The following is a 14,850-nucleotide window of genomic DNA, read 5'->3' on the forward strand; positions in this document are numbered from 1 at the left end:
AAGGGGCATGTGCAACACACACATACACACACACACACACACACACACACACACATCTTTCAGGAAAGTATTCTGAAAAACATTCTAAATTTTTTTATTCAAATTTGTTTAAAAAATACTGAATTTGGACAAACCTAATAAAGTTATTCAGTTTTTATTATCAGCATTGGGCTCGAACATGGCTACACATTTCTGTATATAGTTGACCTTAGTAACTGTCTATAGGCAGAAGGCCATTTGGATGCATTTGCCAATTCAACTTGAAAAAAAATTTTTTTGTTAAATTTTATGACAAGGCAATATGAAAATAAAATTAGATTTTATTAAGAAAAGATTTAAAAAACATTATACATTATTTAGTCTTAGTGTGTTGGTGGGACAGACATGTGGAGAGCTGAGTGCAATTTTGTGGTTGTGATGGTTTGGGGATTGAACTTAGGATGCCAGGTTTATGTGGCAATCACCTTTATTCTCTGGGCTCTTTTGCTCATCACTAACTTGGAATCTTGAGAAACTTTCTCAGTGTTACTGAGAACTATAATAGCAGGGTTTGTGTGCCATCTTTTTATATTCAGCAAAATAATCCAATGAAGTTATTCCTGTGATAACCGAAGGAATGCAGTGGGTTTTTTTTTCTGTCTTTCCCTCCTTCCCCTCCCTGCCCCCCATCTTCTTTGTCTCTGCCTACCAAGTTCTTGGATTATAGGCATTCAGTTTTAGGTTTTTAAGTATCAGGACCATATCCTAAGATATGCCTATGGCCTAACTGTCTCTCTTACGTAACTATATTTAGTTAGTCTTAAGTATTAAAACTAAGTGGGTCTCCCGGTGTCTCACCCCTGTAGTCTTAGAATTTGGGAAAGAGAGGCATGAGGATCAGGCCTTGGCTGGATAATGAGTTTGAGGCTAGCCTGGCCTACAGAAGACTCTGTGGTTCATGCCTGTCACCCGAAGACTGAGAAAAGTCTATCTATTATAATCAACCATCCAGGATTCTAGTAATGTGAAGACATTTTGTAGATGAACTGTTCTCTGAGATGGAGATGTTTTCCCGTTTATTCTGAGTGCACTGGGATGCAGTCTAGGATTAAACTGCCCACACAGGCGCGTCCTCATCTGTCTGGCAGGTGGACTTCTCCATCTCACTCTGGAAGCCCTGCCCATGTCCCCTGACATCCCTCTGCGAGTGGCATTCTGTTTTTCTGGGGGTGGTGCTCATTTGTGGGGTGAGACTGCCCCTTTGTCTTTGACAAGGGTCAGGCGGCTCTGCTCCCCTCGCTGCCAGCGTGCTGCCAATCCCATTTCCAGACTTTCCTTTCTAGGCATTTCCCTTTTCTCTCAGTAGAAAAGGAATTCCAAGAGAAATACCAGAAGCCACGCTTTCAGTATTACATCAGCTCTCCTTTTTTTCTTTCACAATCCCCCAAAGCAAGCGATGGGGTGGGGACTGTGGGGGGTGGGGATTGCGGGGGTGGGGTGGGGGTGGAGTTTATGAGAGGTGGGGATTGTAGGGGGTGGTTATTGTAGGGGGTGGGGGTTCTGGGGGGTGGGGATTATGGGGGATGGGGATTGTGGGGTGGGGTTTATGAGAAGTGGGGATTGTGGGGGGTGGGGATTGTAGGGGGTGAGGGCTGTGGGGCGTGAGGGCTGTAGGGGTGGGGATTGGGGGTGGGGTTTATGAGAGGTAGAGATTGTGGGGGTTGGGGATTGTAGGGGATGGGGATGGAAATTGTAGGGGGTAGGGTTGCGGGCGTGTGAGGGGTTTGGGGGTGGTGTGGGGGATGGGGTTGGGGGTGAAGTGTCAGCTGTCTTGCTGTGGAAACTTGATAAGCCACGAAGTCTTTTCAGCAAAAGTGACTTGCTTTTACAGTGTGCCCCGTCCTGTGTCGCCTACAATTTGTTCCTGTGCCTTTTCTCCCCTTCAACATAGCACAATTCCTTTCTTCCCAAATATATAACCCTGAACTGAGGCTTGTCTCTACAGGAGCTTCTTAAATGTCCAGAGACAGGTCTCTCCTGTTTTTAACTTCGCAAGGTGTTTTGAGTTCTGTAGTTTTACACGTAGCCTGCTAATGATGTGATGCGGGAAAACCAGACTTTTAGAGTTTACCAAACACAGTCATTCAGATGCACAATAGGAGGCTAAATGGTTGACCAGTGGTGGGTGAGTTTTAAATTTCAGCAGACATCCTTCAGTCGCCCCACCCCACCCCACCCCCACCCTACCCCCAGCCTCTTTCTGGGACTTTCATACAGACAGCCTCATTTAGAGATAAGCTCAAAAGTCTACATTTGAGGGCCTTTGTGATTGGAAGGCCCCCTTGCCACCTGCAGAGGCCTTTTCTGTGACCTTCCCTGTCAAAAATTCAAGAATGCATGATTTACTTTTGAGGCTGTTTGTTTCAAAGATGACTGTTTTTATCTGTGTGAAGAGAAACTCTAGTTTAAATCCAGGACTTTATGAAACCAGATATATGCTTGTTTAAGCTGAGTTGAGATTTCAGGAGAATTGTTTTGGTTTGTTCTCTCAAGCATTTCAACTCAATAAATCCTCTGTAAGGTTTTCACCCTCTGCATGGCTGACTTGTTACAGACTTGAGGTGTGGGGTCCCTTCTTCGACGTGTCTCTCCAGTGTAAGCCTCGGTGGTAAATCAAGAATAAAACAGAGAAATCTTGACATGGAATCTGGTGTCTTTCCACCATTCATTGGCCCTTGGTAGTTTTGACCCGGCAGTGGAGTTTCTGCGGCATGCAGGAACAGTTTACTGGGTTCATTGTTTCTGACTGACAAGACACGCTGTTTGTTGACAGAATGACATTGTGCTGCAGGGTCGGGGCAGGGAGGTCATTCAGCATGCAGGGTTTCACACAGTCAGGCAGAGGTATCTTAGGTGATCTCAGACCGTAAGTAGTGTTTGAATTTTGTCAAAGCAGTATTTGTTGGTAGGAGTCAGGGGCAGAAACTAAGAAAGGAAGAGACATAGATCGATGTGGAGGGAATGTACATAGGCTATGTTTTATTTCAGGCCATTTCTATGGCGTTCTTAGTTTCCCCCCCTCCCCCCCTTCCACTTTTGTTTTCGTATCTTCTTCGACTGATGATAGATGTTTAATTAGCCTTCATTTTTCACAGTTAGGGATCTAAATGGCACAGTCTTTCAGGTTGTGGTTTCTTTTGAATCACAGTCTTCCATGTAGTCCTTTCATCTTGACTGGTACTGGTGCATGGCAGAGGACATGGTATGCAGTTATTGGAAATGGCAGTCATCGGACACAATTAATCAAATCTGAAATGTATTTTAAGCAAGGTGATAGGAAGGGCATTTGGGCCTCCGATGTCTAACATTCATATTCCTGCTAGCTGACTCCAGATCCAGAATTAGACAGTGGGCTTGTGAGACGACTCAGTAGGTAACGGTGATTGCCTCTAAGCCTGAAGACCTGAGTTCAATCCCAAGGTATAATGAAACCACCAACTCACTCATAAGCTGTCCCCTGACTTTCACACATATACCCCTAGAATGCATGTAAACACACAGACACAGACAGACACACAGACACAGACACAGACAGACAGACACACACACACTCCTAATAAAAAATAGGTGGTATCTACACATAGTGACACTCTTTAGTGCCAGCAGAGGATGCTCAAGGCTTAGACAGCCAGGGTTACATAGAGACTTCGTCTCCAAAAAACCCAAATTAAATAAACAAATAAATAAGAAAGTAAAATCAGTATGTTTTCCTAATGCCAGAGGCTTAGATGGCTGTTGACAATTAGATAGGGAGAGGCCACAGATATGAAGAGTATTTAAATGTGCTAGTCTACCAAGGACAGAACAATTTGAGCACCCTTCAAATCTTATAATCATGAAGAAAATCTCTTGTAATGTTGTATGTGTCATTTACATTAGAATTCTTTGTCCTTTGTGTGTGAGATATTTGTTTCTTTTATGTAAGGGACATTCAACTTTTTAAATGCATGAGTGATTAGGGAATAAACAGAAGATAATTTTAATGTTGCTTATACTTTGATGTCAAAGCAAAGGCACTTGTATAAACAGAAATTCCCAAATACTTTTGTTTTCAGCCACAGACCATTTTTAATGAGGGGTTGTCTTACAAATTCAAAAATAATTTTGCCCCATAGAACTTCCTGGCAAATGTAAATATTCCTGTATCTTCACTTTTCTTGTATTCAGTAGTCACATGTGATACCTAGGATTTCAAATGTGCAGACAAGGCTTAGACACTTATGTTTCTGTAACTAGAGGATAAATGGATGGTATTGGAAAAACATAGGTACAAGGGATAGTATTTTTGCTAAATGCTGCATCTTGTAAGCCAATGTTAATTAATACTAACAAGGAGACATAGTAACGTGAGTCTGTGGCTAACAAGGAGACATAGTAACGTGAGTCTGTGGGTACAGTGCCATGAACCCCTGTAAAAGCGAGCCTTCCTGGAGACAATGTTCTTGGGCTTTCCCCTTGATGAAAATACCCGTCTTTCTGCTTCCTGTTTTGTATTACTTCTCTGCACAAGGACGTAATAATGCTCTGGACATAGCATCCAGTATTTCTGCGAATCTACAAGAAATGCTAATGAACACGATTATGAATGTGTTTCTCTCAGATTTTGATGACTGCCAGATATGGGGAATTTGTGACCAGAAGTGTGAAAACCGACAGGGCCGTCACCAGTGCCTCTGTGAAGAAGGGTATATCCTGGAGCGTGGGCAGCATTGCAAATCCAACGACTCCTGTGAGTACACAGCAGCTAGCTGACAGTATCTTCCTTCCATAGCTGATGCAAAAGAAATAACAGTAGTCATGTCCATGGCAAGGCTTCATCACCACACAGTGGAGGTAGCCTTTCAGCCTGGAAGCAAAGATAAGCCTAAATTGTATATTATTATTAAGGACTGATTTGCATATTAATAATGAGCATTCCTAATATTTTTCTCTTCTCTGCCTTCCCCTTTGCAGTACTAGGTATTGAACCTAAGGCCTCAAACATCTCTCTCTGCCTTTGAATTTCCGTCTTTTGTGTTTTGTTTGTTTGTTTTGTTTTTTCCTTCAAAGATAGGATTTTTCTTTGTGTAGTCCTGGCTATCCTGGAACTCACTCGGTTGTCCAGGCTGGCCTTGAACTCAGAGATCCACCCGCCTCTGCCTCCTGAGTGCTGGGATTAAAGGAATGGGCCTCTGTTTGGCTGAGTTCAGTCATTTTCAATGGCTTCTTTACTGGTCCAGGCTATTGTATCACCCAATTAATTTTATTGTGGAGTAAAATTTTTGGCTGCAGTTGATTGGCACAAATATTTAACCTTTAATTAATTTGCCTATTACAAATGTGTTGAAATTATCTGTAGGAATAATTTAGAAAGTTTCAAAATGGGACTGGAAAGATGGCTCAGCTGCTCTTCCAGAGGTCCTGAGTTCAATTCCCAGCAACCACATGGTGGCTCACAGCCATTTGTAATGGGATCTGATGCCCTCTTCTGGTATGTCTGAAGAGAGCAATGCTGTACTCATATACATAAAATAAATGAATAAATCTTTTTTTTTTTTTTAAAAAAAAGAAAGTTTCAAAATGGACATGCTAAATTTGGATCACATTTTTGTGAGCATTGAATTCTAGGTATTTGATGGATATTCCTAGACTGATGGAAATCAGTCTGTCAAAAGGGGTTTTTGGGGTGTTGATTTTCACTCCTTTCCTTCCTTCTCTTTCCTTCATTACTTCCACTGAGGCACATGGCCAGCCCTTAGCTCTCAGTTCACACTTGGCTTTTAAATGCCTCTGGTGCCTTCTGAAGGTGCACTGCTCGTGTGACCCATATGAACATCCCTTTTTCTTTTTGCATATTATGTGTGTACTAACCTTTTAGGTACAGATGATTTTGACAGCGACATTTATTCATTTTTGAACAGAGAGTATGCTCATGATCACTTTGGGGTGATAGCACACAGTTGTAATCCTAGCACACGGGGGGTGGGAGTTCAAAGTCACCCTCAACTCCTTAGTAAGTTTGAGCCAACCTGGACTATGAGAGATCCTGTCTCCAGACAAGAAAATAAAAGTAGTTTTATGTTAAAAAGTTTAAGTCTATTCAAATTAAGTACATATATATAAATATGTCCTTCTATCCTTGATTCCTTTTCCCAAGTTTTATATTTCCTTTGCCACAAGCAATTGTTCTTGCTTCATTTCAGTCTTAGAGAATTTAGAAATGTAAAAGCAAAAGTACAGTTACAGATATTTAACCCCATTTTTTTTTCAAGACAGGGTTTCTCTGTGTAGCCCTGGCTGTCCTGGAACTCACTCTGTAGACCAGGCTAGCCTCGAACTCTTGAACTCAGAAATCCACCTGCCTCTGCCTCCCAAGTGCTGGGATTAAAGGCGTGCGCCACCACCGCCTGGCCATTTAACCCCACTTTATATATACTAGTAAGCATGAGCTTTTTGCTAATGTCACTTAGATATTTTCTAGACAGATCTGTACCAAACCTTTCTTGGTTGTTGGTGTTGTTATTATTATTATTACTGTTTTGTGGAAATTTATGAGACAGTTTCTCACACTGTAGCTCATGCTAGCCTAGAACTCACTATGTAGACCATACTGGCTTTAAACTAGATAGTCCTCCTGCCTCAGCAGCAATTTCAGGAATGAATGGTGGTTCCTGCTTCAATTATTATTTTATATTATGGTACAGTACATTAGCTTTGAATGCATGTATGGCTCTAAAAACAAATCTTTTTTATGTGTCTGAGTGCTTTGCCTGCGAGTGTGTCTGTGCAACCAGACATCCAGAGGAGGGTGTCAGAAAACCTGGAACTGGAATTATTAAGATGTTCTTCCAGTTGCGGGACTCAAACCCACATCCTCTGGAAGAGAACCCAGTGTTTTTAAGTGCTGAGCCATCTCTTCCACCCTGCACATAACTTTTTAAACCAGCTAACCATATTTTTAGCCACTACTAATAGGACTCAGTGAGTGATTTCATCATGATATCTTGTATACTATGTAGTGTAGACTTGTATCCACCAGAGCTGTACATTTCTAGAATCTTTAAAACTTTATCAGAGCATGAACATACATGTGGCTATAAGCTGTCCACATTGTTGTATTCTTTTCTTAACTGCACTGGTCCAACTGTGGGGACTCTGCTCTAATCCACTAACTGTGGAATATTTTGTTAAACATCTTTGTGAGCCAGTTCACCTCCTGTAAGGCTTGGAGAAGGGTTGTGTCTGCTTGTCTCATGGGAACTAGAGGCTGATATCAGTTATTCCTCACTGTTTTTTGGCTGTCTCCCTGCAGTCAGTGCGGCCTCCATTCTCTTCTCCAATGGTCGGGATTTGCTAGTTGGAGATCTTCATGGAAGAAACTTCCGGATTCTAGCAGAGTCTAAGAACCGTGGAGTAGTTGTGGGAATAGATTTTCACTATCAGAAGCACAGAGTTTTTTGGACAGACCCCGTGCAGGAGAAGGTAAATAGAAAATTCAAGGGCATAACTTATGGGTGAAAGGGAACTTAAAGCACAAAGTGTTGATAGGTTTTCATTTTGAGGGGAGGAGAGGGGAAAGTTCCTTTGTTTTCTGACAAGAACAGCCCTTGAGATATTTTATGTTAGTCAGCGTCTTTTCCATGCTATACTATTACATGTGACCTGTGAGACAAAGACAGCTATTATTTGGATTAACCTTGAGCAACTTTTAATTTTATTCATAAAGGAGTCCAAAAGTCTAATTAAAAGAAATCATAGACCTTCCAGAACTAGAGAGATATTTAGTCGCCATTTTTGAAACTTGATCATTTAAAATATAAAAATACTCTTCTTACTTGCATGATAAAAATCAGATTTTTTTTTTATCTTCACCTTGCACATGGAATTGTAACTGAAGATTGGGCAAAAATTGGCAGTTTTTTTATGTGATGGCCAAAATCTCATTTTTGTTTTATCTACAGTGTTTTACATAGAAAGTGAGATTGGGGGCTGGAGAGATGGCTCAGTGGTTAAGAGCACTGACTGCTCTTCCAGAGGTCCTGAGTTCAATTCCCAGCAACCACATGGTGGCTCACAACTGTCTGTAATGAGATCTGATGCCCTCTTCTGGTGTGTCTGAAGACAGTTTACAGTGTACTCATATACATTAAATAAATAATATTTAAAAAAAAAAACAAGAAAGTGAGATTGGTTTTTTTTTTGTTAGAAATTTGGATATAATATAAATTCAGATTCATGAGACATAAATTTTAGAAACCATTAAAGAGTCACAGAATTTTGTTTATTCTTGTTGCATTTCTTTTAATGTGAAGCCAAATATGCCTTTAAAAGATTCTAATTAAGGACAACACAGAAAACTGAGAGTTTTGATCATTAGCAATTCTTTAAAACTAAAAATTAAAACAAACCACTATCATCTTTACCAAAACAAAACACTCTACAAAACCCAACCGTGTATTTATTTACCTTATATATACTGAACAAAACCGATTTCTTCTGGTAACATTGAGGGTCAAGGTAATTCTTTCTTTCTATCTATCTATCTATCTATCTATCTATCTATCTATCTATCTATCTATCTACTATAGATACATAGGTAATAAAATATAGGAAATCAGGGTTCATGCTCAGGTTTAGGAAGTATAATGATTGTATCATTTCTTTCAGGTGTTTTCCACAGACATTAATGGCTTAAATACCCAAGAAATTCTCAATGTTTCTGTTGACACTCCAGAGAATCTGGCTGTGGATTGGATTAATAATAAACTTTATCTGGTAGAGAAAAAAGTCAACTGCATTGATGTGGTCAACTTGGAGGGAAATCAACGTGTTACTCTCATAACTGAAAACTTGGGGCATCCTAGAGGAATTGCCCTTGATCCAACTGTTGGGTAAGTGACACCTATTCCTCGCCATGCACATCTAACCTGTACTGGAGTCATTGGGGGTTAATTCTGAGTTCTCTCAGGTCCTGTACTCTAGAACCTATGTTTAGTAGGTTCCTAGGTATAGAGGCTTTAACAGTGTTCACGAAATACGTAATTCAAGCACGCCTATTGGTGCCCTGGAGGTACCTGATATATTGGTGTGACTTGTCTTCTTCCTATTTAACCACATTTGCCTAGCTCTGTGCTTTGTTTTGGTTTAATCATTATAGCATAGCATTAGCATGCTCCACCTGTATTAAGAGGATTTACTTAGGCATGAACTCATGACAGGGTTGTTAAAGGGGAAGGCCATTGTGAGTACTCTGCTTAGCACTTGTTCCCTTCAGAATATAGATCCCATACTGATCATCATGAGCCAGCACAGCACATAGAATTCCTACTTCCCTTCAGGCCTAAATGCAAATGCTTTAGACCTCCATATGTGAGTTTTAGGAGGCTAAGGTAAACTTACCAACAGACTCTTTCATCTTCTGCTCTTCTTTTGTAGCTATTTGTTTTTCTCAGATTGGGAAAGCCTCTCTGGGCAACCCAAGGTGGAGAGAGCCTTCATGGATGGTAGCAATCGGAAAGACCTGGTAACGACCAAACTAGGGTGGCCTGCTGGGATCACTCTGGATCTGGTATCCAAGCGAGTTTACTGGGTGGACTCTCGTTATGACTACATTGAAACTGTAACATACGATGGAATTAAAAGGTGAGGGTTATTTTTCTTAATGGCTTTATAAGGTTGGGAGGAATTATATGAAATATGAAGGACCAGAATTAAAATCAGCTTTGTGAAATGAGAGCGTGATTGATCTTTGTGTTGACTTGTGCTCTCAGTAACCTGCTCTTTCCTAGCACAAAGAGGCAGGTGGATCTCTGAGTTCGAGGCCAGCCTTGTCTCCAGAGTGAGTTCCAGGATAGCCAGGACTACACACAGATAAACCTGGCTCAAAACAAACAAACAGACAAACAAACAAACAGCAACACAAAACCATTTATTTTCTTATTTTTATTACCATTATTCTTTTTATTGTATGTGTTTTCATCTTTTTCAAGAGCCCTATTGTACTGTTTTCAGGGCTTGGTAACATTTTTTTCTTGGATAATAGTTTCTCCTTGAGATTCTCTCTCTACTTCTCTCCTGTGTCTAATCAAATGATTGTTTATGTTAGCTGTGGCACACATCCTTTATTTCTTTCCTTTACTCACTATCTTCTGCCTTGTTTTTTTCCTATTGAAGCAGTTCTGGCCACTGTGCTCCTGCTATAATTCTGATCTGTGGACAGTTTCATCCAGCAGCTAAGAGAGGTAGCACTGGGTGTTTGCCAGGCGCTCACCTTTTTCCATTGTCTGGCCTCCTGGTTGCTGTGGAATGGTCTGTGGTGAAATAAGATAATACTGTTGGAGTCATCCACCAGATTTCTGATCCTGACTCCATCCATCCATCCATCCATCCATCCATGGAGCTTAAAATACCATCTCACATCCTAGCCTTTTATGTGAGGCAACCCTAAGTGTGAAGGCCAAGTGAGAAAGCTAATTTATCACTCAATGTAGAACAAGCTACAGGGTTGATTTCCTCCTCCTCCTCCTCCTCCTCCTCCTCTTCCTCCATCTACATCTCTTTCTCTTTGCTTTGGTGGTACTTGGACCTTAACATAATGGGAAGTACCCTACTTCTGAGCTGCAACCCCAGCCTGATTGTTAGTACCTAGCTGTCTTTGTCTAAGAAAGAAAATTCTACATAACAATAAAGGATTTCAAAAGCATCCCACAAAATATGTCTATTGCAACATGTTCTATAACAGGAGCTAATTTAGGTTTTTAGAGATTCAGCTGAACAAATTACCTCTTAACTAAAATAAAAATAACGAGCAACAGAGGTATGACCCGTGCTTATATCCTTTAACAGGAAGACAGTAGCTCGTGGAGGCTCCCTCGTCCCTCATCCCTTTGGAATAAGCTTGTTTGAGGAACACGTGTTCTTCACTGATTGGACAAAGATGGCTGTGATGAAGGCAAACAAGTTCACAGAAACCAACCCTCAAGTGTACCATCAGTCTTCCCTGAGGCCTTACGGAGTGACAGTTTACCATGCCCTCAGACAGCCCAATGGTAAGTTTCTGGACAGTGTTCACCTTAGTTGGTCCAGGGAAGGGTTTCTTGTAGTCATGGAGACCAATGAGGCACTGCATGAGGTCTGGGTGCTGTGCAAGTATGTAGTATTTATTATACTGTATATAGTATTTATTATATTGTATATAGTATTTATTATATTGTATGTAGTATTTATTATATTGTATATAGTATTTATTATACTTTCGAGAGTGCCAACCTTCTCAAAATCATGAACATCTGAAGAAATCATTGTCGATTGTTTTAGAGTTAAAGTCACAAATGTCAAGGAGATGCCTTGAACGGATGCTTCTTGACTCCTGTAGTGTATTCCAGAGCCTGCCCAGGTGCTTGATTCTAGCAGCGAATCAACTATACCAACCACTGGGAGCAGTCCTGCTACATTTGAGGACACTTGGGTTCCATATTAGCTCATTTTTCTTGCTGTCAAGTGTGTTTTTTACTTCTTTACATATGTTTTGCATTTATTTGTTCTTTGGTTTGCATTAGGGCTGTCATGGACCAAATATGTTTGGTATATTTTTTTCTGGTCCCTAATTAAATCTCTAGTTGCAAATGCCTTCAACCCCAGTCAAGGCAGGTAGCTCTCTGAAGTTGAATATACTATAGAGACCCAGTAACAAAAAATGAATAGTACTGACTTAAAAATATGATGAAGGAATCTTGATTCAGATACTTGACTCAGATATTTTAGAGTAGGATTTATGTGTGTTTGAGTATTTTAAATTGAACTTTGACATATCTATCTGCACTATATTTGGCTATTTTCTGCTTGTGGACTGTAGAAAAATACTGAAACCAAGGTGATGTTGGTAGAAAGATAAATCACAATTCAGAGAAAGTTCTCATGTTGACTGGGGAATCTATTTAGAATGAAGAAAAACTATGAAGTAATTAAATTGACCTTTAAAAAGGAAAGAAAACCACATGCCAGAACAAACTCATACACTAGATATATTTAGATGGATAGCAGTTAATACGATACTCTTGAAAAAAAAATGCATGCTTGGTCTGAAAACATTCTGGACGTCTCTGGAATGATTTTTCAGACTCTTTATGAGCGCTTGTTGAGTTCCGAGCTACTGTAATCTGTTTAGCCATCCATATTATTTTTGTTATTTGGCTCTGAATGATATCTGGCTATTATTCCCTCAAATCAACACAGTTGAGAGAATAAGTCAAATTTTCTGAAGATGGTTTACAAAGCGGATGAGTGGCTCAGTAGTGAAGAGACCTGCACTGACACCCACATGGTGGCTCAATCTGTCAAGGGGGAATTGATGTCCTCTTCTGACATCCTTGGGCACTGCACACACATGATGCACAGACATAAATGCAGGCAAACACCCATATACATAAAACAAACAAAAAATAAAATTTATAGAGCAGACAAAGTAACTTAGTGTTGGCAGCTCAAGCACAGGCTGCAGTGACCTGTGTGACGGTGTAAACGTGTGTGACAGATGAGTACTAGGGTTTGGTACCAGATCTATTTTAGCCAACCACTCAAATCTTGGCAATTTTTCAGAACCTGCTGGGATAATAATTTTTCTCTTTTAGAGCTATTGGTAGTACACTAACTTACTTGCAAAACATGAACTCACTAAGTAATAGGAAAAATGTGTGTAACAGGAAAGATTCTATCTTGGTTGTGTGTGGTTTGTGTTACTCATTTTTCTCATTGCATCTTGATCCCTGTGCTTTCCCCAGCCACCAATCCATGTGGAAGCAACAATGGGGGCTGTGCACAGATCTGTGTCCTCAGTCACAGAACAGATAACGGAGGCCTGGGCTACCGGTGCAAGTGTGAATTCGGCTTTGAACTGGATGCTGATGAGCACGACTGTGTTGGTAAGAAATCTTACCTTACCTTCACTGTCTTACTGGTGGACATCACGTGGTTTAAGTGCACATGCTTCTGCCCAGAGTGTCCTGTTCTGCACTGGGCTAGCTCTGTTGACTGAATTCTTCCTTGTAAGAAGGGTACAGTGTTCTCTGTATTTAGAACCATTGGAGGATTGAGGTTTCTCTTTGTTCCTTATTCAGGCTAAGGGATCTTTTCCTTTTTATTATTTTATATTATTAGCAATGACCTTTAAATTCTATATGATTAGGTTTAAACTACTTTATTTCTTTTTTCCTTTCTAGGCTGGCCTGGAACTCATGGTCTTCCTGCCTCAGCATCCTGACTTGCAGTTGTGTACCACCATTTGGGGGTTCTCCACATTTTCTTCCCCCAGTGCGAGGGTTGGAATCCCAGGGTCTTGTGCTCTGCCTATCACCTTACTGTCTCCCCTTTATATGATACCTTAGTTTTGATGGGATGATTCCTGTGAATGACTTCTAGATCAGCTGGCCTTGTGGCTATATTCCAACTTTTCTGGTTTCTTTGTAATCTTTCCTCCCTCTCCTCCTCCTGGCTCTCTCGGAGACAGCCCTTTTTCTTGGCTGTTAGCACTTCTATTTTGATGACTCTGTCCTCCACTAATATTGCTGCTCCTGTTCATGGCTCTTCATCTTCTGGACATATTGTTGCTCTCTAGATATTCCTGCCTCTGGTGTAGTTAACTTCACTGACAATCTAGTGTTTAAAAAATAGAATATTGCCTAATGATTTGATTTTAAACTTCTTCAGTTTTTACCTTTTTAGTTTGGAAACACTTCCATTGTCTTTGAATTTTCTAACATGCTGTCATGGTTTTCTTCACTTTTAGACATTATTCCCTATTTTTTTTTTCATTTCTTCAGTTTCTCATCTTCTCTCCCTTCTTTCTTTTTGAATAATCTACATAATTGCTACTCTCTGTCTCTGTGTCTCCTGTCTCTGTCTGTCTGTCTGTCTGTCTGTCTGTCTTTCTATGTGTCTCTCTCTGTCCCTGTCCCTCTCTTTGTCTGTCTCTGTAGGGCTGTCTGTCTGTCCTGTAACCAAGTGAGCTGCAAGTTCATTGAGAGACACTGTCTCTGGGAACAGGGGCTAGAGCCCATCCTCTGGCTTTTGCCCTCTCAGGACTGCACCCACAGCGCCTTAAACACAAGAAGAGCTAACAGGGGTGTGAATATAATGATATTTGTGTATAAAAATATAATAACCAAAGGACAGAACTTTGATACTTATGTGACCAGTTTACTTATCTCCCTTCTTCTAGACTGGTTTCCAGTTATATATATATATATCCAGTCTACATTTAGCTGTTGTACTTCTCAGAGTTAGATTTTATGGTTACCTAGTGTACTGGATGGACGTAAGCAATGCCTCCGGAACAGGGCAGGGATGGCACTGGCAGCTCACTCTCTTGTGTCCTTCCTCTTCTTACAGCCGTTAAGAACTTCCTGCTCTTCTCATCGCAAAAGGCTGTGCGTGGGATCCCATTCACCCTCTCCACCCAGGAAGATGTCATGGTTCCTATTACAGGGAATCCTTCCTTCTTTGTTGGAATTGATTTTGATGCCCAACACAGTACCATCTTCTACTCAGATTTGTCAAAAGACATAATTTATAAACAAAAAATTGATGGCACAGGTAAGGAAAGTGTGCATGTGTGTATGTTGAAAAATTATGTCAAAAGACATAATTTATAAACAAAAAATTGATGGCACAGGTAAGGAAAGTGTGCATGTGTGTATGTTTTTTTTCCCTAATACTAGCAACTACTCATTTGTTTTGCACACATGTTTTACACACATGTATATGTACATGTACATACATACATACACATACACACATACATACATACATGCATACACACATACACACATACATACA

At 40.5% G+C, this 14,850-nt stretch overlaps 1 protein-coding gene across 1 annotated transcript in view; it reads left to right on the forward strand.

The window, feature by feature from the left end:
• Window positions 1-14,850, forward strand: part of Lrp2 (LDL receptor related protein 2) — a 160,544-nt gene that overhangs the window by 54,985 nt on the left and 90,709 nt on the right. The window contains exons 10-16 of the mRNA XM_028762987.1: window positions 4,640-4,768; window positions 7,331-7,500; window positions 8,686-8,909; window positions 9,454-9,660; window positions 10,864-11,066; window positions 12,798-12,938; window positions 14,404-14,607. Coding sequence (XP_028618820.1) covers window positions 4,640-4,768; window positions 7,331-7,500; window positions 8,686-8,909; window positions 9,454-9,660; window positions 10,864-11,066; window positions 12,798-12,938; window positions 14,404-14,607 — 1,278 coding nt within the window. The remainder of the gene's footprint in view (window positions 1-4,639; window positions 4,769-7,330; window positions 7,501-8,685; window positions 8,910-9,453; window positions 9,661-10,863; window positions 11,067-12,797; window positions 12,939-14,403; window positions 14,608-14,850) is intronic.

The sequence above is a fragment of the Grammomys surdaster genome, unplaced genomic scaffold (assembly GCF_004785775.1).
Source record: "Grammomys surdaster isolate TR1022 unplaced genomic scaffold, NIH_TR_1.0 136, whole genome shotgun sequence".
In the NCBI taxonomy this organism is placed as follows: domain Eukaryota; kingdom Metazoa; phylum Chordata; class Mammalia; order Rodentia; family Muridae; genus Grammomys; species Grammomys surdaster.